At 37.2% G+C, this 26,692-nt stretch overlaps 3 protein-coding genes across 4 annotated transcripts; 2 read left to right on the forward strand and 1 right to left on the reverse strand.

The window, feature by feature from the left end:
- The first annotated feature begins 2,488 nt into the window (after window positions 1–2,488).
- Window positions 2,489–4,480, forward strand: LOC145779028 (protein FAM200A-like). Its single transcript, XM_082590610.1, has one exon. The coding sequence runs from the start codon at window positions 2,489–2,491 to the stop codon at window positions 4,478–4,480; it is 1,992 nt and encodes a 663-aa protein (XP_082446736.1).
- A 145-nt stretch (window positions 4,481–4,625) lies between these two features.
- Window positions 4,626–14,029, forward strand: LOC145778779 (protein lin-37 homolog). 2 transcript variants are annotated; one of them, XM_082590356.1, is made up of 8 exons: window positions 4,626–4,880; window positions 5,898–5,963; window positions 6,707–6,736; window positions 7,067–7,143; window positions 7,335–7,516; window positions 10,073–10,206; window positions 12,712–12,804; window positions 13,398–14,029. In XM_082590356.1, the coding sequence occupies exons 1-8, from the start codon at window positions 4,777–4,779 to the stop codon at window positions 13,501–13,503; spliced, it is 792 nt and encodes a 263-aa protein (XP_082446482.1). In that variant the 5' UTR covers window positions 4,626–4,776; the 3' UTR covers window positions 13,504–14,029. The 2 variants fall into 2 exon arrangements, with proteins under 2 accessions (XP_082446482.1, XP_082446483.1); XM_082590357.1 differs by having other exon boundaries at window positions 10,073–10,158.
- An 8,725-nt stretch (window positions 14,030–22,754) lies between these two features.
- Window positions 22,755–24,565, reverse strand: LOC145779029 (uncharacterized). The gene has a single exon (XM_082590611.1). It carries the CDS (start codon window positions 24,563–24,565, stop codon window positions 23,066–23,068), a length of 1,500 nt encoding a protein of 499 aa, XP_082446737.1. The 3' UTR covers window positions 22,755–23,065.
- Between the last annotated feature and the right edge of the window lie 2,127 nt (window positions 24,566–26,692).

Consider the following 26,692-nt stretch of genomic DNA (forward strand, 5'->3'; position numbering starts at 1 on the left):
GCAAAGACAGTGCTACAGAGTTAGAGATGTTATTGCGAAGGTAGATGTTCTTGTTTTGGAGTGGCTGTGATACAACTTCAGCAGTTCATAAATTCGGCAAGATGTCTATTTGAGAAGTTGTAATCAAGCAAGTTTGCGAAATGTTGCCGATGTTTTCTACGAAGACGACATGTCTCCACACCAAGTTGGCAGGGCTTGGATACGGTTCTTCGAACTTTTAAACTTGTCTACATATAGGCCTACTTTACCACAAATCACTAAACAGAAGTACGAAGAAATGGTCATGTCTAATCGTTCTCACATTGATCCGGCTCTCCTTCCACAATCACCACGAGCTGCATAACACCACGGTCTCAGAGTATAGCCTATCATCAGACATGCACAAATATTACAGTCGTGTTTGATGACAAATTGGGAGAAGAGAGAAATTTTATGGATGCGTTTGCATCACTTTGAGTGAAATGCGTTTACATTTTATTAGAACTTAAAACTGTAAATGTCGTTTTTACATATTCACAGCTGGTTTAACCCTAGCAAGACCGGGCTTTTCTGGCACTCCAGGACTTGGGGGACACAGTGTTTTTGTAACAAAACACCCTATGAAATAGCATTTTAACTTAAACCTTCTTCACTACGTCCTAGATAGCTTTTATGTGTTGCTTACAGTTACATACCCTTGCTTCTAAAAGAAAAACCTTTTATTTCGGTGAAATCTATCCTGTTATCTCCGCCTCGGTTAACTTTTACTCCCTTACACGTGTGATATATACCTCCTAATTAGGTTATGTTTTATATTTTTGCTTTCCGATTGTTAGTTTGCTTTGTTGATAGTAATATTCCAATTTATGGTGTTGTATTCTGTTACAAAGGTAACGTATTTTAGCTTATAATTGTATTATAATATTGAGCAAATTAGTGTTTTACCCCCCCGGCACGTTTTTTACCGCAACTTTTTTTCCCCAAGGTAAAAAAAATGACAAAACCCATCATTGAAAAGCTGATAAAATTATCTTTCCAACGATATATAATTCGTCTTTATAAGAATTTTTTCTAGGTTGACCGAAAATTCTACAGGACTATTAAGAGAATGACGTAAAAGCGTTATGCATAAAACTCGCAAGAACAACATCGGGTATTAAGTGATGTTACTATCGCAGACAGCAAAATCCGTCATTGTTACGTCTGTAAACGGTAAAAGCATTCCTGAAATTCCACGGCATTTGAAAAATTGGCGTGCCGTTTGGTCAACATGTGAATCCCTGGGCTATTGAAACAAGGTCGCAAAAGCGGTTGGCACAAAAAAATTTTATAGTGCGAGTGGAGTGTGTGTTCTGGTGGTATTCTTTTCTTCCCAGATAAAAATGATATTTTTTCGTAATTTGCTATTCTGTTTTAAGTTAAGGTTTCTGACAGTAGGCTACTTTGCTTTATGCAGAATAAATAAGCAGCGATCACGCCATGGCAAAAAAGCAAGGTTATTTGGATTTCTGCGTCAAATTTGTCAGCATCGTTTACAAAGGCATTGAAAAACCTGTTAGTATTTTGAAAGTTCCGTCAGCAACAGTCTTACGCATTGACAAGTTTGTTGCAACACCAACCATCTCCGTGAAAGTGATTTCAATAAATTCGTAACTGTAGCCTACAACATTTCTATAAATTCAACCGGTGAAAATGCCGAAATGCAACTTTTATTTATTATTTTGTCTCCCGAAATCTAGCCAAGCTCGATAGGAAATGGAAATAGTCGGAAGAAATGTAGCCTACTGTAATAAAAGTAGTAGCATAATAATAAAATCGCCAAATTTTGTATTAAATATTTTATGGGGGTGCCGCTCCCGAGAACTATTACGATACATTGATTGCTTGTGGAAGTAGGCTCAGTGTGCACAACGTAAAAGCAAGCTTAAATGATAAAAATTTTAACTTGGTCATAAATTTAACAAAAAAACTTGGGCGGAAGAAAAAATTAATGTGGTTTATACAAAGACGAAAGAATAAAAAGATTTCTTAAATTTAGTCTTTTTATTTTTTGTTTTCGTAATCCACACTTTTTTCTCACCGTTTATGCTTCTACCAAACCATTCGGATATTTATTTGTGCAAATGAACAAGTTTCTGTGTCATCAATGAAGCGCTGGATAGACCAAAAATGAAACAGTTTTTCAATAATAACACAGTATCAGAAAGAATCCGCATTTTAGAAAATTTCTGGATTACCTGGCAACTCTACTTAGCCTACTGCTTAGGAAATATCTGGGATCAGGGTTGCCAACTGGTATATTTATATACCAAATTCCAGAAATCTGGTATATTTCAAACCTGTTTGGTATGCGATTTTTTAGTTTGGTATATTTTGGAAAACTGGTATATTCTTGGTATATTTTTGAAATTAAAAAAATTGTTTCTGAATTTCTACCAGAAATTTACTTTACAATCTGGCAATCCTTTACAGTAACAGTAGAGTATAGGAAATTCAAAATTGATTAATAATGGCATCAAAGAAATGGAAACCACGTTATGATGGTCAACGAAAATTTCGTTCAGAATGGTCTGATGAATTTCCTTGGATCTCTAAATCTAGTGATGGAGGAGATGCACCTTATTGCAAACTTTGCAGAAAAGTGCTTGCAGTACGAAAAGCAGCCATCATCCAGCATCACAAAACAGACGAACACAAGAAAAGAGAAAATGCAACTAACAATTCAAGAAAAATAACATTTCAAAGCGTGTCACCTTCACTGGAAGTTAAAAAAGTGGAAATGGAGCTTGCTGCTTCGGTATGTTGTCATTGTTCTGTGTCAACTGTGGATCATTTAAGTGAGATAGTAAAAAAGCATGGCACAGGCAGTGCTTTAGCCAATATTTGCTTGCACAGAACGAAGTGCTCCAAAATAATTCACAACGTTTTGTCCAAATCATTATTTGAAGAATTCATGGAAGATATAAAAAACAAGCCCTTTTCTTTGATTTGTGATAAATCTACTGACATTTCCTCTGACAAACATATGTGTGCTCTTGTGATTTACTTCAATGAAAGGCTTGAAAAGATTGATGTTGGGTTACTTGGATTAGTTCCCGTCACCAGAGCTACAGGAGAAGCTTTGTTTTGTTTGCTGGAACAAACTCTTGCAGATGCTGGTATGGATTTTAAGAACTGCATCGGATTTGGAAGTGATGGAGCAGCAAACATGGTGGGAGAGCAAAACTCATTGTTTTCAAGGATTTTGAAGGAATCGCCCAACTGTGTTTTGTTTAAGTGCATTTGCCACAGTCTTGCTCTGTGTGTAGAGAAAGGCTTTGAAAAGCTTCCTTCAGCTTTAGGCTTTCTTTTGGCTGAAATTCCATCTTGGTTTAGTAAGAGTGCACTTAGGAGAGACGAGTACAAGACTTTATTTAAGGCCTTGGATACTGCTGAGGAGAGCAGTTCAGCTTCTCTTCCTTTCCAAAAAATGAGTGCAACAATGTGGTTGGTACGCGGAAAGTTGATTACCAATCTATTGGAAAATTGGAAAGTTTTAAAAGAATACTTTGCAGCAGCAGAGCTAATTGGAACTCAAGCTGTCAGATACAAGGCTGCAACTCTACGTAATATCTTGTGTGATGACATAACTTACTTGTATTTAATTATGGTTGCTCCAGTGATCCAAGAATTTGAAAAGGTTAATGCATTCTTTCAAGCCTCTAAGGCTGACCCAGAGAAAATGGTTAGTGAGTTGAATGTGCATCACAAAACCCTGAAGCAAAGACTCTATGACACTCGGGGATATCAAAAACCAATTTCACTTATTGATTTTGGTTCAAGATTTCAGTCTGAATTGTTACGCTGCAAACGAGAAAATGCTGGAAACCCACAATTTGTAGTTTCGGTGGAGCTTCTACTTGAGCGATGCATGCAGTTTTTAATGGAATTGTTGATTCAAGTTGAGAAACGGCTCCCTTCATCTCAGCAAATTTTTCAAGGTCTCAGTGGCCTTCATCCAAATGTAGTTCTTTCACAGATGTCACGTTTACCGTTTTCGCAACTTCCATTTCAGCACCTTCTATCACGTAACCCAGATCTTGAAAGCCAGTACAGAAAGTTAATTTGTCACATATGGGAAGAAGAAAAGTCTGCTTTTCCTGACGGATTACCAAAAGAAACTGTTCCATTTTGGCTTGGTATCCGAAACTTTGAAACTGTTGATAGTTGTAAACCCTACAAAGAGTTAGCACATTATGCTCTTGCTTGTTTGGCTACTCCAGTCAGTAACGCTATTGTTGAGAGAATGTTTAGCCACGTCACTTGTGTAAAAACTAAATTCCGAAATAGGCTTAAACTTCCAATGCTAGAAGCAATTCTGAGGGTAAGGCATTGTTTAATTATGAAAGGAGAATGCTGTAAGAAATTTAATGTTACCCAACGAATGTTCGCAAACTTTAATTCACATAATACGTATGATCTAGAAAATGAGAATGGAAATGAGTTTGAATTGCTTGACTAAACTTTTCCATTCATATTATCAATGCATTGTCAAACATTTATTTTTCAAGGTTCTTGATGAAAAATGGCCTTTAAGTTTTGTTAACATGTATTGTTTGTATATGTGCTTCTAATTGCTCATAGTTTGTTTGTTTTTTTCAGGTAAAAATAGGTTTGGTATATATTTGGTAGATTTTAATTCAAAGTTTGGTACATTGTTGCCTTTACAATCTGGCAACCCTGTCTGGGATTAGGATAGCGTAAATTCCGTAAAATTGTTGTCTTGTTGGTGCGTGTAATGAAGTAAAGTTTTGCAATATGTCAGCTGGAAATTTTGAACAAGAACTTGACTGTCATGATGCTCGAACAGACTTTGAAAATCTACTTCAAGGTATATTGGCTAAAGCCAATGCTGAGCAACGGTAAGTTTATAACTGTACTTTGTTCATGCATAGATCTGTATATTTGGTGTATCTTAGTCTGTTAAATGGTCAAATAATAAAGACGCTTGATGGATGCTCGGCAATTTGACTCTCATCAAAAACAATTTAGTTTGTCCGGGCAACACATTTAATGGAAAGCTAAAAGAGGAGCAGTTTACGGTAAGTGCATAAAATTAGTTTTCCAGGTTTCCTTTACACTGTACCTGGAAAATTATTTCATGATCTTTACTTTCAGACATTTAAATGAGTAGTTGCTTAATTCACCCACTCAAATTTATCACCTGCAAATGCAGCATCCAAGTTACTGAAGCTCACTGGATTTAGTTGTTTAACTTGACTCAGAGGTAGAGCTTAAATATCAAAGTTGCATTCAGCCTGTTTTTTTTTTTTGGACAATCACGAAAAATTTATGTGAGAAAGCCAGCTATTACTATCAGACTCCATGTCATTACATTTACAGACAATTAAAAAGACGGCTGCAAAAAGCTCTGGCTTAATAAACTTCAGCTTCACTAAAGTTTGGCTTTTTGATGACTTACAGTATATTTCAAGACACCCTTCATTGGCTCATTGAAGGTGAAGTTTTGGATGCTAAGGCTTTGTGATAAATAGCCTACTAGCATTAAATGGATTTTATTATGTTTCACATAACACAAGCCAGATTGCAGAGTAAGCGCAACAAAAGTTTCGTTTGCATATAACCCTACCAGTGATTCCCAGTTTTCTAAAAAAAAAAATAGCATACTAGGTGGTCAAAGTAACTTGAATTGCAGTTAGAAAATTAACCATTTTAGTTGTTGCTCTAACCAACACAAAACTTTAAATGTACTGGTGTCTGGTACAATAAACTCAATTTAATTTGGTAGTTATATAATATCATTAGCTACACTATGGATTATACATTTTTTCTTAAAAAAATATTTTTAAATGTTTATTGATGCAACATGTCTACTCATATTTACATACCTGATTGAATCTACTTTTTCTTGCATGCAGAACCATTGATGAACATTCAAGTAATAAAGATGACAAAGACAGCTCGACTGAAGAGCCCTCAAAAAGGTATTGATATTTTTTAATTCTTTCTGTCAACCTTCTCTCCACAATAAATCATGGAATGTTGCCTTCTGTTTTGTAATACCAGTCTGCACAGTGCACAGCTTTGATTGTGTTGGTGTATATGTAGGCGACTAGGCGTGTATGGTATTTTTGGTATGATTATTTTTGTTATGTTTTTGTTTACTTTGCATAAACACATGGCTATCATAGACCTAGCCCATAGTGAGAGTGCAAAAATTGAACTGATTTCATGGGGTCTATCATAAGTTTCTTATGGTCTTAGTTGGTTTTAAGATTTCTCCCATAGTCCTATCATTTGAAGATCAACTCGGTAGTGTGGTTGTTGCTTCTGTAAATCTGGTCAGCTTAGGTTTGTTTAGTAGAAGCGATCTTCCTGGCTCAAACTCGAGGCTGGCAACTCATTAAAGAACAGCAACTGTCAATTCTGGCTACACTTGACTACCGAAAAACAGCTTTAGGTTTAATGATCAGAATCTTTCGAAACCGAGGACATACCACAGCACTCTTTGTTTTTTTTTCTGTACAATATTTATTGCAATGTTATTTAACTATCATAAATAAGTATAACTAAAATTGATGGTACTCATAAACAAAACTGTAACCTCATTTTCTGCAGTACGACAATATGTATTATGTTTTTATTATGTTTATGTTTGTGTATTAATTATGTTTATGTATTATGTTTATGTTTGCATGCAAATATTTATTTTATATTTTTTATGCAGCCAGAAATCTATACCAGACAGTCCTCAAAAGTAAGTTTCAGAATGTTTTGTGATTTGTTGTGTAGTGTAAAGTATTAAGTAAAAACTTTTCCATTTTTCTGCTTTCTGTTCTTAAAATTTGTTATCATGAGGAGTAAAAATTTATAAAGATCTGATACATTCCTTTTTTATTCCATGTAGAATTGTTCCAGTTTTGATTGGTTATGCAGAAAAAATGCTTTACTGAATAAGACTCTTTAATTCGAATTCATAAATATTCACATATTTAAAAAAATTTCACTGCTTCAAGCGGAGATGGCGGCTGATAATAATGATAGTTGAAAATGGCAGACTGGTTAGATATTGCGTTTGTCATTGCAGAGCTGCTGCTTCAACACCAAAACCAGCTAAAAAAAGACGAAAAAGAGATGAATTAAAAGAAGAAAACCGGAAATCGAGTATGTTTCGCAAAGTTTACCCAACTAGCAAATTTGCTCCTTCTGACAAACGTCTGGCAGACGTTGAATCTATGTAAAAATAACCGATTTTTCTAGATGAATAATTCTCAGCAAGTTTTGTTTTTGCTTCGCAACAGCAGTGATCCTCTTCCAGTTAGTCTCCCATGCCCGTGTATTACCATTTTCTTCAGATGCCTTAGTGATGAAGTTGTTCGATCGCAGCGTCGACCTTGCCTCATTCCACGACAGCACACCGCTCTACCCGATATGTCGGGCCTGGATGGAGAATGATCCATCTGGAAGGAACCAACTTGAAACGACCAACGGAGCAAACTCGCACAAAGTGACAGCTGACGATGACTCTGCCAGCAACGTATGCACTGAATTCCCTATTAGCGATATTAGTAACATTTTCATAGCGATTCAACGTGTACAGATATTATTTCATTGTAAAAAAAAATTCTATGCGTCTGTCTGATGTCCGTCTTGTTAGAAAAACGTACTTTTCACTTACTAAATGATTCGGATACACAAACAGAACATACTCCCAAATGCATCACACACGCATTTGCACAACAAAATTATTCACACCGGACAGTTTGCAATCTTTTCTGTTACTAAACGAGTCAATATCTCTTATGTAAGGAAGTAAGGTAAGGATATTGCAGTGCCAATAAGTTGTGAATCATGTGTTGCAACAGTTGATAAGTTTAAAATGTTGTTGAATGGCTGCTTTTGTTTTGTTTTTAAGGTGTAATTTTGTGACTCAAATTTTTAAAATCTCTTAACAGGATGATGCCACTAATATTGCTATCGTGTGTAAAAGGGACATATTTTTTTCATCTTCAGGCGTTATCTCTCCTGCCTATGTGGACATCAGATATTAGGCCAATCTAGTCTTATTCTATGAGTAGGATTTTACTCACACCTCCAGCTTACATGTTGTACATACAATTAAAATAAACAATAAAAATATGATTTGTTTTTGACTTGTCTAATGTAATATCAACATCAATTTAATACCTCTATCTAGACCTCCCCAATCCCCAGACTTTCTTTTGTTTTCATCTATATTGTGACTTTTCTGCATGGGTTTTCAAAAGATTCGACTTAATTTATTGGGAAGATGACATCAGAAGATGACGAGCAGGGTAAATTAAGTCCTGAGGTAGATGGCTGAGAATCTGCATTTATCTGTAAAAAACGTCTTGTTTTATGCATCCGTATCAAAAATTAATAGGTATGTTACTTTAAAAATCATTAGGCTGTTAAGCATACTGGGAACAAACATACATCATACTTTATTACCTTTATTCGATTCTTCAATGCATAATTCTTGAAGCGTTTCAAGCTCTTTCTATCAAGGGGTCCAAGAGATGCTGGTTGGTTTGTTTCAAGTAATTTAAGAAACTGTATGTGTATACCTTCTGCCTTATCTCCTGATAACAATGTTTTGTTTTTGTTAATAAGATTTTCGGCATTCTTAGCAGATATCATAAATCGTGTTGTCAATGTTTCTTGAAATTTAATTAAGGCAGCAGATTCCTTTTTGGCATGTTTGTATTTCTTGTATTCATCAACCAAACGAATAATTTTGTTTTGGATATTTTGTTTTGTCATCAGTGGAATGCAAGCAGGCTGCCATACTTTTGCTACACATACTGCTGTATCCCAAGCTGCGAGCTTCCCACTCTGGTGGTTACGAGGATTTAATTGAAGATGATGTATGTATTTCTGAAGAACATCTCCAGTAGTTGGTCTACTCTAAATTGTCCTTCCTTAAAATGTTTTAAAGGCTGCAAATTACCAAGCAAACCACCATTGTTCATTTTACTCTTCCTCAGATCCATGATGGATACATGAATACACACGGAATATTAGACAGTAGAAGTGTATACAATACGTTATATAATCATACAAGATACAAGTAGAAAATGCTAACTGATCAATAGTGAAACCTGAAATGCATTACAGAAGGTTATCGTTAAGTTCAGCTGACTTGATCCATTTTTGCCACATGATTTAGATACATAGACTACATTATGCTGGGTGACAGATGCTATTGAAATTGTGGCGGACCGTGACCATCTTGCACTTGATCAGAGCTCTTTCCGAGCAATGAAGCGTGTATTCTAACATCAAGTGCAATGGGTACCCAGATGTTAGCTTCATTGAGATGATCGGTTCCACGTTATACTGTATATGACTCCAGGCATTTAACGTTGGTGGTGCCTAAGGAATACATCTCGTTGTAGGAATGAAGCGACTGCGACAAAATCATTCATGCATGACTGTTCGTATCACTGTTTTAATAACTTTTTTTCTGTTGCTCTGAGACACTTTTTAATAATATTTTTTGAACTCCTTACCCTCAAAAACCCCTTAACAGCAACTTTCACCATTTTTCTAGTATCATTTGGCAATAAATTAACAAAAATCAGTCATGCGTGACTGCGTAATCTGGGTACTTAAACGGTCATAACTCTGGTACCGATTGTCCAATTTTAATATTTTTTTTTTTTAATTCTTCAGCAGAGGAAATGCTTTCAAATAATCTAGATATCAGCATACTAGGTTAAAAGTAAAGTGGTTTTAAAGGGAATTTTTGTAATTTTTATGAAAAGTTGTTGCTAAGCAACAGTGAATAACTTCCCAGACGTTGATCCAAATAATTTTTTATGCATATTTTTGAAATTAGCATTGAAAACCCATGCAGAAAAGTCACAATATAGATGAAAACAAAAGAAAGTCTGGGGATTGGGGAGGTCTACTCTATACGAATTATCGTCTCTCATTCCCCGTATTGCGAGGTTTTGACGCAATAAGAATGATCATTAATACGCTTTAAAAAATAGACTAGATCTTGCTTTTTATTATTTACCTCCCGAGCCGAGTCCTTCCGCTAATTAACCATACAAACTTGTTTTAGTCAGAGGATGAGGAGACATCATCTGGGAAGATTGCAAGGATTCCTCCTCCTAATATTCCTTGGAGTAACATCAACAGTGATGGAAAGTATGTCAGTCCTCGAATTCCAAAGCCTCTTTCTCAACCAAATGACAGGTTAGAATTTGCAAGTTTCAAATAAGAGAGTAAAATTCAATTTAAGCTTTCCAAATTATTTTGTAGAACTTGTGCTTTGGCTCCATATAGTGTTGTTTCCAGAACTATTCTATTCCCCACGAGAAGTCGTAAGAGTGCAGGCTTCCGTTAGTATTTGCTTTCACAAGCCGGTGCAATGAAGCACTGGTATTTTAACATTGAAACAACAGTTACTTGCAGATTTTTTGTCTGAAGCCCCACTTTACTCAGTATTAGAGATGTACCGATACCAATATTTTGGCCGATACCGATCCCGATACCGATATCACTTTTTTAGGCCGATACCGATACTGATACCGATATTTTGGCCGATACTTTGGTGTGACAAAAAGAAGCAATTTTGGTATTTGCAAGGAATTATATCAAATGCTAAGTTTTACATTATTTGCATAAAACTATTAAAAAAAGCTTTTAATTGGCATAATTTAATAAAGATTCAAGAATCCAATCTCAACCGCATTGTTGTGTCATAATAGTAGGTTTTAGTAATGAAAGGCCACCATAGGCTAATTGAGGACTGGGGTATAAGGGAAGAAACATTACATCATACTTGGGGTTTCTGAAAAATTAAATAAAGTGTTTGCGCAAACTTTCCAAACAGGCCATCATAATTGATAATAAGATGTAAAATGTAAACCAAGTGATTTGTGTAGTCGTACAAAAACTATTTGACAAGTAATGTGCAACCTAAGGACGCTTGTCGTTTGGTTGAAAAGCTTTTGCCAGGCCAAGACCACCCAGGCAGCAAAAATGCGCAATCCCGCATCGCCCCCACGCTGCTAAAGGTCCAAAAAACCCTTGCAACCCGGCTGCCCCCAGCAAGCCGGCTCTACCAGTCCGCCACCCAACCTCCACCCCTCGCTGCAACAAACCAACCAAGCTCAAACAATGCCACGGCAGAACAAGCAGGCCCAAAACGAAAGCAATGCGACCACGAATCCTCACCAAACCGATTAAAACGGTCCTGCCGCGCCCAATACGACAACCCCACCGCAAAGAAAGAAGCGCTCCTCCGGGCCACCAGCACAAGGCCGAGCACCCACCAGCATAGCGAGCAGCCGCGACCCGCCAACCACAACGGTGCAGCTTCCACACTAGCCATTTCAATTCTTGTCGATGTCAATTCTTGCTACAAAACGGCTGCCGAGAAACATATACCTAGTTGATTGGATGGTCTAAATGGCTAGCGTGGAAGCCACACCGCTATGGCCAGCGAACCGCAACAGCCCGGCGCGCCGACAGCCGGAAAGAACGCTCCCCCCACAACGAGGCCGCCATCCCAGGCGCAACAAGACCACTTATTGACCAGCCCAGCGAGGACCCGCAGTCCCACCGCTCCCACCCTGAACCCACCCACTCCGCCACGACATTGCCCAAGCTTGGCGAGTCCACCACAACGAAAGGTGGAAACCAAATCACAAACCGACAGAACCAGACCACCAAAAACAATCAAGTTACACGGGTCCCCCAAACGTCCAGCAACGCAAAAACGATGCAAAATTACACATTTCCGCCACCTGGGCAATCCTGGCCTGGTTTTATCCTCTGTTAAGAGTAAAAGAGAAACAGAAATGATAAATATTAGAGAAATGGAGTCTCCTTCACAAGTTAACAATCGAACAACGCAAAACTGCTGAAACAAAACGTTTTGTTTTAGTGAAAGAATCACTGTAAGCAAACAATGCCAAAAGGTGCGCGCATGAAGTCATGGGAGTTTGAGGTATCAAAAATTTGAACAGGTTTTCATTTTTCTACATCAATGTGACGTTAGTTGCAACTTTAAAAAATCTATATCTTTGCTTCTGCAGAAAATCCGCAGCAAACGCCTTTTTTTACATGTTTAGTATCGGCCACAGTATCGGCCAAATTTTGCCGATACCGATACCGATACCCAAAAAATGGCCGATATCACCGATACCGATATATCGGGACATCTCTACTCAGTATCGTTTATATTACTTTTACGTAACTTTAACATGACATTCCTCCGAAAAAATCCGACTTTCCCAACTTAGGGCCGTGAAGGCCTGTCCAAAATTATCTTGTGTGATTATAAAATTTATTGTTTAATATAATTATAACATATCTCTTGTAACTGTGGCTACCGGCAGGGAATTTACCTCTCTTTCGTATCAATTGACATATTTCAACAATGTGAAAACAATTTTAATAAAACGTTTGAGTACTTGATCGTGATGGAATGTATCAATATGTTAATGGGTGTATGAAATTATGAATACAAAAGTGTCCGATTGCTCACGCAGCATGCATCCTAAGTAGTGTTATATCGCATTTGCACGGCGTGATCTGCTGGTGTCCTAAGCGTCTGTTCCAATGGAATACAACAATCAGTTACGTGAAGTCCCATGAGAGGTCACGTGATAGTTCAGTATAAGAAAACAACCTTTGCCCGCCACAACTTCATCCATGTGTCAGGTAGTGCGATCTATCCATGCTGTGTTTCAGACTGGACAAGTACGTGCTGCGGCAAACAGCTGAACCCGCGCCAGAAGCTTTGCTGGTCGATCATCTTCGCCACTGGAAGCGGGTCAGAGAAACGTACGTCTGCATCAATCTTCTAACTTTGGAAATTATTTACATAGGTTTTTAAGGAGATTGGTGGTCGATAGGACATCTTCGTGTACCACGCCTGTTTTAGGTTTAGGCGTGCATGCATTGTTCTTTCCATTTCTCCCTATGTATTAAAAATCTCGGACTGTATTAAAAATCGTTCTGGTTGTAAATGTAACACGAAGGTGATCCTTGTATGAGGTTATTTAAGAAAGTGAGACGCTGTTTTTCACAAGCTCGTTTTCCTTTGATCTTTCCACAAAAAGCAGTGTTCTAACTTTTCCCTTCCTCGAAATAGCCAAAAAAGTTTGTCTGTCTCTTGATGATGTTTGATTGGTTTGGTATTATAAGTTTATTTTTCGTGTGGCTGAGGTATGATATTTGTTGCATTATTTGAATAAACCACATTGGACATCAGGAAGGCTAAAACTGGCCCAGTGTGACATATCGCAGCAAATAAACTTACATTAGTAATTTACTTTATTGATCTTACATGCATTAAAGACTCGTTCAAAGCTAAGTAAATCATAAAGTCAGATCTGACACTTCCAGTTGGTAACATCACGGATTTTTGTTTTCAGCTGGAAAGCCAAATCGCTTGAAAACGACGCACGGTACCAAGACGGTATGGAATTGCTGAGAGATATTTTTCAGCGCAATCTTTATAATAATAATTCTACCGGGTAATGGAATCTATGACGTCATCACTAGAGGATGTGTGGCCACGGCTTTCGCTCCTGCCAATCCAAGTCAAGGTGTTTGCGTGGGAAAAATCGTTTCTCTCTGACAAAACTTTGCACAACAACGACTGTTGTTGAAATGTGATGACCCGTTCGGACGAAAAATGGAGTTCGAAAAGCTGGTATCGCTTCGGAATTTTCGGAATCTTTATACCAGTTTAAGAGGCAAGTTTTCTGATGAGCCACCAAAAGTAAGAATAAACTCTTGGAATTCAAGAGAATGTCACAAGTTGGAACCTTATTCCAAAATTTCCACTGTGCCAGTTCTACAGCTTTGCATTGGCCGATTTTATTGTTGATAATTTTTTTTCAGTTTGCAAAGCATTTCGGGAAGAACACATGTCGCTTTATAATTCTCATACCTTTTCAAGGTTCTGCAACTGTCTCATTTTTTCCTAGTTTATGCTTTTAATACAGTTACAACAATTCGTTACGATTACTAAGTCAAACTCATTTAATAAAAACTCGAAAGTGTTAAAACTAGTTTGCTTGTGCCATGGCCACCTGGAGATGCGGCCTGATTTGTCACATTTTGCAGATTTTGATTACAGCTACTGCTAGTGCTTGACTGACATTTGTTGAGATGTTTTTACTTTTTGCGGTTTCCTAATGACATAAAAATTTTTTGTTGCCTTGGGGAAGCAGTAGCAAATGAGAAAAAGTAAGTTGAAAAACGCTAAATCAGACTGTTATTGAAAAATTAACAGTCTGACTAAAATCTTCGAAACCAAATTTTTTTTGTTTTTCATCATGTGAATGTGAGTATGTTAAAACCTATTGTGTCATCTAGGGAAAACAGTAAAGAAAGCGTAAAAATGTAATTTTTAGAAAAAAATATTTAAACGTTCGCCAAAAGTTAGAAAAACCTGGAAATTTCTGCAAAATGTGACAAATCAGGCCGTATCTTTAGGTGGCCATGCTTGTGCCTAATCTCTGCTCATGTTAGTTTGTTTTAACGTAATGTGTGTTGTAACCAGTGTTGTACGCGTCACTGAAATAATTTGACGGCGTCAGCGCGAATTGCCTAAAAACATTACGGCGTAAAGGAATGCGTAAGCTTTTAAAGAAATTGACAGCGTCAGCGCTAATTTCTAGCGCTATTTTTTGCCAGCGTCTCATAAAACGGAAATATTTCAACCAAGTTCAGGCTAACAATAACTATAATTAAAGAGCAGGTAGGCTATTATGTTTTTTAAGACTGTATTGTAATTAGCTGCTCAGCCTATATATAATTAGTTATTTCCTTGCAGAAAAACAAGCATTTCAAAACGTTTGTCTGACAATCTGCTGCGTTTGGGACGCATATTCAGGGGCGCCGGAGCGATTTTTGAATGGAGGGACAGGAGTATGAAAAAAGGGCACTTTTGCTGCTGAAAGGCCAATTTGTTTTTAAGTTTTAAGATAAGATATACGGTAGCGATAATGCTTATCTATTCGAGCTCATTATCGAGTAATGATACAAGTGTCCGCTATACAAAGAACAATGGCACGGAAGGACATCATGGTATTTTATAATGATGTAATATAACTTACTGTGATGGAGAATTTTGTGTCGTGAATATTATTTTGAGGCAAAAATATAACATTATAATTAGGCTAAAAGCGAATAGCATAAATTGTTATATTGCAAAGTGTGCAGTAGCTTACATGACCTTAAAAGGGCACCATTGCCCCCTCTTCCCTCCCCATCCACAGAAATTTGAGGGCAGGGGGCATCCGCTCCCCTGCTCCCCTCCCCCGCTTCTGGCGCCCCTGCGCATATTGTCCTTTCCAAGTGAAAACAAGCGTTCCACAGCAGCGCTGGTTGGTACTGGTGTGTTGTATTTCAAAAACAAGTTGAAAACGTTTAGTCGAAAAGGTATCACTGTTCCAAGCGTGCTGTGATAGTTTAGCATGTATAAATCTTTTAACGAGGTCCACTGCACCAACATCGCTCTTTTCAGGGGCATAGAGATCTTGAAATAAAGTATATTCAACGTCCGCGATGCCATTCATTGATTTTTCGCTTTCGGTCTCTGATCCCTCGTTCTCAATACATGGGTGATCACATTGGCGTAGCCAGAAACAAAATTTGGCGGGGGGGGGCCAAATATTTGAAGAATTGAAGAGAACGACAAAGTGTTTGATTTGAGCCATCGCCACCTGATGTGCAGTGGCGTATCCTGGTGGGTTGAGCAAGGGAAGCAATAAAGCTGGTGGGGAGTTAGAGCGTGCCGAAGGCACGCGTATTCTAGGGGGGTGCGGGGGCATGCCCCCCTTGAAAAATTTTGAAAAATTACACTCAAATAATGGATTATAACGCTTTCTGGAAACACTTTTAAGTTAGGCTAATATTTGTATGAAATTTATTAGCAGATAAACAGCTATTAACTTATTAAAGGTAGCTTATACACACGAACGGGCAAAAACTACGGTTAAAATTAGAGAACACCAAAAACTCAGCTACACAAAAACTCAATAACTACACAAAAACCCAACAGAGTAAGCCATTCTGGAATTGCTCCCACAAATTAGTTAAAAGAAACGTAAATCGCGTAAATTTTGCGCGATTTACGATTACGATTGAAAATTTGGGGGAGAGCCATGGCCCCTTTCGCTCCCCTGGCTACACTTATGGGTGATCACCATTTGGAGAACTTCTTCCGCATGTATTCCAGGGAGCCATTCCAACCAACGCAAAAACTGGTAATTCGCATGAGTCGCGCTGGCAAGAATACATTGTGAAACGAGATTTTCCATGAAAACAAAAATTGACGCTTAGCGCTTGACGCTTAAAATCGACAAAATAGTTGACGGCGCTATCACTTCCGTCAACTGAAAAATAAATTGACGGCGCTAGCCTCAGCGTCAACGTACAACACTGGTTGTAACCTTAAGGAACCAAGGAAAAGAAACAGACGTTGTTATCAAGCACGAATCACATGAACGCGTTATGTTTTTAAAATAGTTCTTTTTTTATTTTTGCATCCAAACCAATTGTAGCTCCGTATATCAACTCAAAATCCATTCGAAAATCATGATCAGCCTAACGTTTCCCATCTCTGAAGGGACATTGGGTTGCGAGGTTTTTTATTGATTGCTATACTTGGTCAATATCTCAGTGAAAACTTATCCGTCTGGTTTCACTTCATCGGCCTCTTGATGGGTTTGCTGTGCCTGAACCTCACTCAGTTGGTGATTCCAAGTGGTGCATTTCTTAATGATGCTCGAATCTCTGGAGTTAGGGTTCCTCATTTGATGTTTATAATTCGAATCCATCTTCTAAAGATGATACATCTTCAATGCAGATACATGTCAATTGAAAGAAGAAGAATTGATTGTTTTGTAAACTAGTTTTGAATTCGTTAATCAAATGCAGAAGCCAAGACTAGTGTATGTCCTTGACTTTAGTAGGTTTCCTTCTTCACTTCATGCCTTTCATTTGTACGATCTTCTTGCCTGTAAAGCATTGGCTAAACAAAGTATGCTGCAATCACACTTCATTCAATCAAAAATCAATTCAGAATCTCCCGAAACAAATAAGGGTTAGTCCATGTACTTCTAGACTACCTGTACTGGACACAGGTTTTTATTGAATACGCTAGTGGCCCCATGCGACGAAAACCGTAATTACCGAACAAACAACACCGCAGTACTGTTTTAGGTGTGAGTTATGTGGAATATAGCAAAGAGTTAGCTGCAAATGTTTGTTTATTAATTCTAGTACATTAAGCAGCACAGAAAGTTGTAATGCAACGTGAATTTAAGGAGAGGTGTGACATTGATGCAACACAAACAACAAGGTAGGCTACGCGGAACAATGTCCAAGAAAGTTATCACTGAATTATTTTCATCGCATTCTTGGCTGAAACTTTGTGCTGGTAGGCTATAGCTTTAATTAATTTCTCAATGTTTGAGGTACGATTCCACTGACGACGACGCCAAAATATCGGTTGTCCATTAATTATTATTATTTATTTGCGTCAGACAAAGCTGTCCATATCCAAAATAACGAGATAATACACACACTGCAAAGGTCACAGAGAGCCACTTTGGATGTCGTCAGTTTAAGAGTTCACTAAATATCTACTATTACAAATTTACATAGGCTACAATGAGCGTTGGAAGAGTTGAAAGTATTCAGAACGATAAAAACAATCAGATGACATCAGGTCTGATATAAAGCGATTTGAGGAGTGTATGCAACGGTTGATAAACGAAAACATGTTTTTCCTCAATAAAGCATCAAACGTTGTTATATTATTCATTACTTGATATTCACGGACACTGACATAACGAGGCAAATTGTGCAATATTCTGAAAGAATCATTGTAAGCAACACGTAATCGTTTTATTCTAGAAGATCTAAACTTGTTCCACAACTGGGATGCGTAAAACGACATACAGTAAGAGCGAAATAAATTGTTTTTTAGGTGGGTGAGCATTTAGCAAAATAAAATTTTGCATTGTTTGCAGCACAGTCCTGAGAGCGTACTTGCCTTGAAATATCATTTTCATCTGAGAGAGAACTCTCAATAAATACACCCAGATATTTTACAGAGTCTGAACACAATTTCAGATTTACCTAGATATAGCAGAGGAGCACGTGAAAGATAATAGACATAGACTACCAATATTGAACCAATTCAATAGCACATTTGTAAGCAGTTAAGCGAAAATATAAAGTCACATCTCCGGTTATTAGTATCCACCACGCAACTTCGTAATTTTACGGCACGACGTTGATCTACCGCTTTGTGATAGATCACGAACATAATTGGACATAAAACAATTAAAAAACTTGCAGATCATATTGTTGATGATATCATGGCCCATGGTGCACTTTGAAATATCTTTATAATTTTGCCAAAGATCAGTCAATGAAACTGTGACAAGTCCCACAAAAAAATGTTTTTTTTCTTCAATTGCTAAGAATTTTTGCTCCAGGAAAGGTTCAGAGCGAATTGAATTGAAGATACAGTAGCAATGTTGACACAAAGAAAACGATATATCATTACGTGGAATAAATCCACCTCGATTAATTTCATTCGTATCATCAAGAACATCATCAAAGCTAGTTGTGTGACAAGACGGTAATTGACATTTTAGGTCAGCAAGCAGGTTTGTAACTTCACTGAAACGAGTTATTGTGCGATTTGCAATATTAACATTGTTCTTTCTTTTTTTACTACTCAAAAAGGACTCGTATGACAAATCAACAAAAATCTGCAACCCCATGCTTAAAGATGGAATTTCAGCAGTCATGTCAACAATACAAAGAAATAAAATGTCATCTTTCAACAACGCAGTAATTTCAGATGGCATGGCTTGTTCTGTCTGTATTCGCTCATATATGTCTTCAATTGATCTCACCTGGTCTTTTTCTAAAAATAATTTGCTCATTTTCTCTACATTTTCAGTATCTTGTTTGTGTCTGGCACTGGCAAAAGTAGTTTTGGATCGTTTGGGTGGTGGCTCACTGGACATGTAAGTTGGGCAGTTGGGAAATAGTGTTGGCAATGCATCATTCCTTAGTTTTCTGTAAAAGTGACAATACAAAAGCTATGCATCTCTTTTAAGATTAGAGTTTCATGATAAACAACACATACCGGTACTCTACGAGTCAAAACATTCAATGGAAGGTCTCAATTTCATAATCAATAAGCCTAGGGCTGCATATAATTGGTAGGCCCAACATGATTAACACTACTTTTAACAGCCTACTAGGCCTATATGGAGGAAATAAGATATGAAGTAGCACAGCAACATAAATCTTAAAAGACAATTAACTAGAATTTATTTATTTGTTCGAATTTATTTGTGTTTTGAATAATTATGTTTTGTTTTTTTTCCTCTCTCTCATCAACAAAACCAATAAACAGAACTGAACTAAGCTTTGGGTCTTGTGTACTTTAAGCCGTCCATGTTCAATACAGACATCTCAAAGTACAAAAAGACCATTAGCTTTTTTCTGTATCCATACAATCTGAGGCTCACTTTCTTTTGAGATCCGAAGTTCCTTTCTTCTTAATTCGACTTGCATTAGAATCTTCCGATAAACTCACAAAGCAATCATCAGTAAAATGCAAAGAACACACCTTAGAACTTTTGCTTGAAACAAAATCTTTTCGAGAAAGTTTGCAGATCCATTTTTCTAACAGTTCATCATTTTGAAAAGGAAAACTGTGCATTGACACACCTTTTGGTGTTTTATGCCTGGCTATCATAGCCACTTTTACAGCCATAAGCAGAGCAACGTCCCATACTTCGAAATTTTTACTAAGCTACACAACCTGCAACAATTCATCAGGTGTCTTTATTTGTAAATTGAATGACTAAATTAGTCTAACATGTAACTGCTGTGATAAGAGAGATGAATTGGAAACATCACTTTCTAACTGATTTCAACTCTGTATGCTTTAGTTTTACGGAAATTACAAAATACCATAGCTAACTGCTTACAGCAGCCTACTACTATTATGTAGCCTAGGCTATTTCCAAAACTTGACTTCTTGCATACGGTACCTTAGTGCTGTGCTGTTAGGCTATCAATGTTACTCAATGCAAGCCTTCTTGTATTCACTGTCAACAATCAAAAACGTGCTATTTCTTGATAATGTTTTATGCTTTGTAAAGTTGTACTTAGGCTACTTTTGTACTGAGCAGTAGCCAACCATAGGTTCCATTCTCACTGTAAGCTTTTCCATATCTACTGCTGTGCTAACATCACATTCAGGCACACCAAACATTAAAAAAAGGTACCGTAGCCTACCATTCTGCAAAGCACACAATTTCCTTCAAAGTTTAAAACTGAACTATATATTTTTTTCATAAGAAATCTTAAACGAACTGAATTCTCTGTCTTCGTTCTGTCTGGCTTTTGAAAAACTGATTTGAAAAAGCGCAATTCGTTTGGGTCCACTGTGGTATGGTCACGTGATGAATACGTCACCTGTGTCCAGTACAGGTAGTATAGAAGTACATGGTTAGTCGTACGATTAATTTTCATTCGATGATCAATCAATCAATCAATGTTTTATTTGTCAGTAACAGGAACATAGGTACATGTTTGAAATATGCAATATACACAATACAAAAGTTACACAAGTTCCCATACCGACAGGGAGACAACGAAACGACCATACGGTCTACTAGTCAATTGCCACCCTACGGAAATTACGATTTTGCCATTTAAAATAAGCTTACAAGAGAAAAATAATAATTGATAATTTGATGAACAGTCGTTTCGATAAACAGTCGTTTCGATTAACCGTCGTTTGATAAACTGTCGTTCGGTCAATAGTCGTTCGATAAACTGTCGTAGTACTAATATAATGAGTATGAAGGTGTGTTTCTAAAATGGGAAAGCAGTCTTGTTCAAAGCGCATACCTTTTTGTCGTCAATGAAAATGACAAAGCGTCATTTTCTAAAAACGACATTGTTATGAAGCTTCCTGCCCCTTGTCAAGTCGGTGGTACATCTCGAAGGACAGAAAAATTTACATTTTCATGTGACTTTTCAAGATAAGATTTTTTCTCATCAATTTATCAAGCATCCGGTTTTGAAAGTTTTTGTTGACAATTTTTTGGCTGTTTGCAACCCTCGCATCGAACTTACGATTTTGAGTTTGCCAGTCCAAAGTGCTAACCACTACGCCACACTTCGACTTCCTAGTGTGATTTTCTCTTGAACAATATGGGTATGGCAGTAAGAAGCCCGGTGGTTTTTAGTCATCTTCGTGTATGATCTGTAGGCCGATAGCTTTGATGTTAATTTTTTCCATATTTCAGCCAATCAGTTCTCTTCATTCTTTCGTATTTCAAGTTTGCGTATTTTGCTGAGATACAGATTGGCGCAAAATATAACGTTTTGCGTGAACGTGTATGTGTTTCATCTACAGCAAATTTTACTGTTTCTACAGCAAATGTTCACTGTTTCTGTTTCACCCTAAAAGGGGTATCATCAGAAGGTTCTTATTCAAATAGAAAACAAGTTTGTGTTGATGAACAGGGGCGTAGTCGGAGGGAATTGCCCCCCCCCCTGAATAATCATTAGAAGGTCCACGAAGGTCCTTAATTAACTAGAAGGCCTTCTCATGATCCCCGTTTTAGGGTGAAACAGGCTGGAGAGGTTTTAGAAAATAATAACTATATTTATGTGATTCGTTATGTTTTTGATTGAGTAGGCGTCAGGCGAACAGTTCTGTCAAGTTTGAAGGGCCTCGTGTGAATCTTTACTTACCGGTAGCATTGGTCAAAGAAACACTGATGTCTGTGCGAGTTCGAAATAGAAAATTTCTTGTACTGTAGGCTATTTCATTTGGTAATCTGTTTTGTTCAGTTGCATTTTTCGAAAATGTATTGGGCCGCAGGATTATGCAAAGTCCAGTCCAAAGTGTACTTAAAGGAGGATTAGAAGTCAAAAATATGACATTTTTATCAAACGTAGCCTAACTAATGATTTGTCTCCTGGTACCAATAGGGATCTAAAAACATTTGGAACCCAACACGTTGGTCCAACTAGGCTAAGCATGGTAAGATAAAGCAAAAACGACAAAAACCCAAGCTTCTAAATTAGCCTGAGGGTCTAGACATGCCTTCTACTGTGAAAGGTTTAACTTTTGTTTTATTATCTTCATCCTGCATTGCTGGAAAGCGGAATTGAGCGCTATGCATCGGTGTACGCCTTCCGACGTACACCTGACCCACGCTGCAGCCGACGGCAATGTCTGTTTCCGGTTGTCTACTCTACTTATGACTTAAATTTGGTACTACCCATTAAATCGATCACTGGGTAGAGGCAATTATCATAAAGTTTCTTGCCCAGAGAAACAACAGCAAGTGCGGGTGGCTGGAGTCGAACATGCAGGCTCTCAACTGCGAGCCCAACGCGCTAACCACTCGGCCACTCGACTCACCTTACTTTACATCTTACCAAGTTTACTCTTAGAAGCGCAAGGCCTATACTACGTATCGCAAATCTCTTAAGCAACTTAATACAGGAGCCAGTTATAACAGAAAAACCTTTCTATATGAAGTTAATGCTGAAAAGTTTTTCAAGATTTAAGACAAATCCACGATTGAAAATGAAGGCTTCTAATTTTATTTGAATAACCTCTTTTTTGTTACTTTTATTATAGATCACCGTAGATTTGTTACAATTATTAGACTGCCGTATGAAAAACACAGTAAAGGTTTTTTTTATCATGACAAGTTTAGCTTAAATTGAAGTGAAGTCTGCAGGCTGCTTGATGATTTGTTATGCCCAACACAAGCCCCAAAAAACTCTGCAATGCACACGTTGCTATTGCAATAGGTTAGTGTTAACATAAAACGACACAAAATGAAATTGATGAGTTACATAATATAGTATATCAAGCGATGGCAAAATATTACGTAAACAGGCCGTAATTGACACGCAATAGAAATACCGTAGTCTCGTTCTTTGTTGGAACTGTTTGGATTCAAATGCAATAGGTAGCCTATGCAACTGCATTAGAACTGCAGTAGCTATTAGCGACGAAGGCGAATTAAAATGCAAATACTAGGTTATCGTTTACCCAATTTAAATGTTCGTCAATGCTAAAATCACTGCCACTTTTGCTGGAAGGCGATCCTACAGAATCGTTTCTTAAATTAATGTCCTGAAGGTTGAAAACACTGGTATTGCCTTTGCCTTCATCCCCACTTGGTGTAAAAATTTCGCTTAAATTAGTTTCGAGAAAGTTTTGCGGATTTTCTGAAGTTGCAGCATTGAAATTGAAGTCGTGGCATTCGTGTGACGACGTTTGCCTAGTCAATTCCATAGAGGTCTTTCTTGGACGATTAGTTGGAACAGACGGAAAAGAACAGGAGCTTCCGTTGTAGGAGGATAAAGAAATATCTTCGTTTGGTTGTCTCGTGTGGCGTTGACTTTCTTTCAAACTACCAACTGTGCGTTCAGGTTTAACTTGAATCGGCATAACCAACCGTTGATCATTCTGTAAAAGAGTTTCGTTGCTTATTGCGTTGTGACTTGGTTCTGGGGCCGTATAGAAGTCTTTTCTTTGACACTCTGTTGTTGATCCAAGCATTGCCCCTATGGAAGGAAGAAAATGCGTCATCGAGCTCTTTGGTGAGTTATCGTAGGTTACAGCTTGAGCGTTTTGATCAAAGGAGGTCTGGGATGTACGGGTTGTAGTCCTTTGAGGGTTGTTGTAGCTGGTCGTGTCGACATGATAATGTAGAGGACTTTTAAAATGATCTTCATTCGGACTTTGTTGTATTTTTGGATAAGTTTGTATTGGTTTAAAACTTTTAAAAGGACTATACTCTTTTTGCTCAGTCGGTGAATTTTCAAGCTTCTGTGCAGAGTGTCGCAGAGTGATGAAAGGTTTTTGACAAACAGGCTTTGAGTTACTTTCCTTTTGCATGGATATTGTTGGATTTTCAAATGACACGGCAGTTGCAGCAGTGGCCATGACTTCTTTGTTGGCTTGTGGTTTCAGTGGAAGCCCATACTCGGTTTGTTGTTGATGATGTTGTTGATTGGAATTTACCGCACGATTGTTTTGCTGCATAAAGTCTTTAATAGACATTCCTTGTCTCTTGTGGCAAATTGTGTCAGTTTTTGAAATACCGCGCTTTCGTTTATAAGCTTGACAAATCATTTCACTGTTTGACCTAATCATGTAGCCTTCTTGATTTAGAAAAGGTTGAGCTATTTGTAGCAAATCTTTGTCATTATCGAGTGACATTCCTCCAAGTATGCATTTCCTAATCATAAGTTCAAGTTTTCGATGCAAATAATCATTTTCTTCTTCCAATCTTCTGCTACATTCTTGAAGTTCAACTACTTGCTTTTCCAACTCGAGCATTCTGGCCTTTTTGCGTTCCCTGGCTGCAAGGGCGGATTGCCGATTGCGTAACTTTTTTCTTAGTTCTTTGTCTTCAATGGCGCTAAGTGGAATACTTTCAGATATTCCGCCTTCTTTGATGTGATTCGGTTTCGGAAGAACTGGCATAACAGTTTTACTGCAGGTGAACGGCATTCCTTTGCTATATCATCAACTCAATACAGAATTATTTCAATCAAGTTCTGAAATCCTAAACAAATATTTGACAACGTATTAATAAAGATCAGTACTTTAAAATAACAAAAACACCTCAAAGACTTTCGCATGTATTATTTTGCAAAATATTGATTACCGCTACAATTGCAGCAGTTTTCTTGCAACGCATTTTGAAGTACGTCCTGGGCTGCCAAACAACTAACACGAACAGTTCAACTGAAATACAAGTATTCTCACCAATGTCCCGCTTATAAAAGAACTTCAAGAAAAAAGAAAAGCTGCTCTATTTTTCTTAAATTCCAGGCTACTTGTCAAACTGGATCGGCAAGCTTCCTTTTTTTCAGGACTTTATCTTCAAAATTTAATAAATGCCAAAGAAAAACATAAAAACAAAGTTTCGAACTTGCATGAATTTGAATTCAGCAGACAATATGATGATAGTCATCTGTACTTTCGCTTTCCGCTTCAAGATTGCACACAAAGTGATTTGTGCAGCAGCCAGCTATTCAATTTGAAGGGCCGCCTTTTTTCATTTTGCTATTGTAGTGCCATTCGGATAGAAACGTACAGAATATGGACAAACCGGAAAACACCATAATGTTATCAATTATTTCAGCAAATCATTTTAGAATAAGGGATTTATTTCTGATGATGCAGTAAGCAATCTGTTTAAAATAATATTAACATTTCCCTTGGTCTGATTCTTATCATTATTTTCAAAGAAAATGTTTAGATGATTTTTGATTTGTTACCCAGTCCCAGCGCATTTCTTGCAACACACTTACATCATGAATTACATCAGAACAAACAATAACTATAATGCAAATCTAAAGTTGTTTTTGAACCCTAAACTTTTAAAAGTAACTTTTTGACAAGAACAATTAATGAAATCATTATGTGCTCATGAAAACGATGATGATTTGAAACTTAACTTTAATTTTAAATAAACTACGTTTAAATTCAACAGATATTTAGTTTGTGCGCCCAAATCTCAAGGACATTAGTGGGTAACAAAATCGCAACCAAAATTAGGTAAAATTTACCACCAATTTTTGAAGCCATGCCTCCACAGTCCACACCCCTGATAAAAATTTTCATTATCAGACCTTAACTTTTTACTGTGCATTTCTCTTAAAGTTTTTTAGTTTACAGAGTTTTGATCCCCCCAAATTTTTATATAAATTTACCACTGTATTTGTGTTTCGTGGAAAATAATTGTATTACGAAATAAGGATTTTACCTGAAGTTAGGAGTGCGCTTCGAGCGAGCCAAGCAAAACTTAAAATCTTAAAAGACTTGGCCTGCTAGTTTGATAAAATTCGATTGGCATTGCTTTAACCTTAGGATTCGGTTGCTTTTAATTTATCTGACATCCCAGACCCCTGTACAACATGCTTGCTACCGCTATAAGCCCATGCGATAAAATAATATTTTATTTGCATCAGACAAAGCTGACCATATCCAAAACAACGAAATACTACACAAACTGCAAATGCACAAATAACGAACAACAACAACGAAATAACAACGTAAAACAACGAAATAATACACAAACTGCAAATGCACAAAATCTCACTAAATAGGCTATCTACTGATACAAGTTTACAGACAATGGTACGGTAATGTTACAAGTTAGAAGAACTGAAAGTATATCAGAACGATAAAAACAATCAGATGACATGGCAGCCATCAAAACTAGATAACAGCATACATAGAATTATTATAATGAATACGGTAATTTGATATACGATGACAATCAGACCTCATCAGGGAGGCAACTATAGAGTTAGACGATACTTTGCATCTTCCAACAAAAGAAAAAACATATTTACGAAGTAATGCATCAAATGTTATGATGTTGCACAAGACTTGATGTTCACGTAAAATAAATAACAATGCCAAAAAAAGTCAGTTTTCAATTCAATTTATTTTTTCTTTGCTGGCGCGAACATGTAGAAAACTTCAAAGTAAACACACGAATTTGGCACCAACAAAAGGGAAAGATGGCAAAACCAAAAGGTTTAAAGTATGCATAAAACAGCGCTTGAAAATCACTGTCTTTAATTTTCGCAGTCACCAAACCTAAAAAAGAGATTGAAATTTTTT

Source organism: Aplidium turbinatum, chromosome 10 (genome assembly GCF_918807975.1).
Source record: "Aplidium turbinatum chromosome 10, kaAplTurb1.1, whole genome shotgun sequence".
NCBI lineage: Eukaryota > Metazoa > Chordata > Ascidiacea > Aplousobranchia > Polyclinidae > Aplidium > Aplidium turbinatum.

Excerpts from the sequence above, each read along its gene's own strand:
- LOC145779028 (XM_082590610.1), top strand. The coding sequence starts at position 2,489 with ATGGCATCAAAGAAATGGAAACCACGTTATGATGGTCAACGAAAATTT.
- LOC145779029 (XM_082590611.1), bottom strand. The coding sequence starts at position 24,565 with ATGCCGTTCACCTGCAGTAAAACTGTTATGCCAGTTCTTCCGAAACCG.
- LOC145778779 (XM_082590356.1), top strand. The coding sequence starts at position 4,777 with ATGTCAGCTGGAAATTTTGAACAAGAACTTGACTGTCATGATGCTCGA. Across the intron at positions 5,964-6,706 it reads ACTGAAGAGCCCTCAAAAAG|CCAGAAATCTATACCAGACA; the intron begins GTATTGATATTT and ends TTTTTTATGCAG. Across the intron at positions 7,517-10,072 it reads ACGATGACTCTGCCAGCAAC|TCAGAGGATGAGGAGACATC; the intron begins GTATGCACTGAA and ends AACTTGTTTTAG.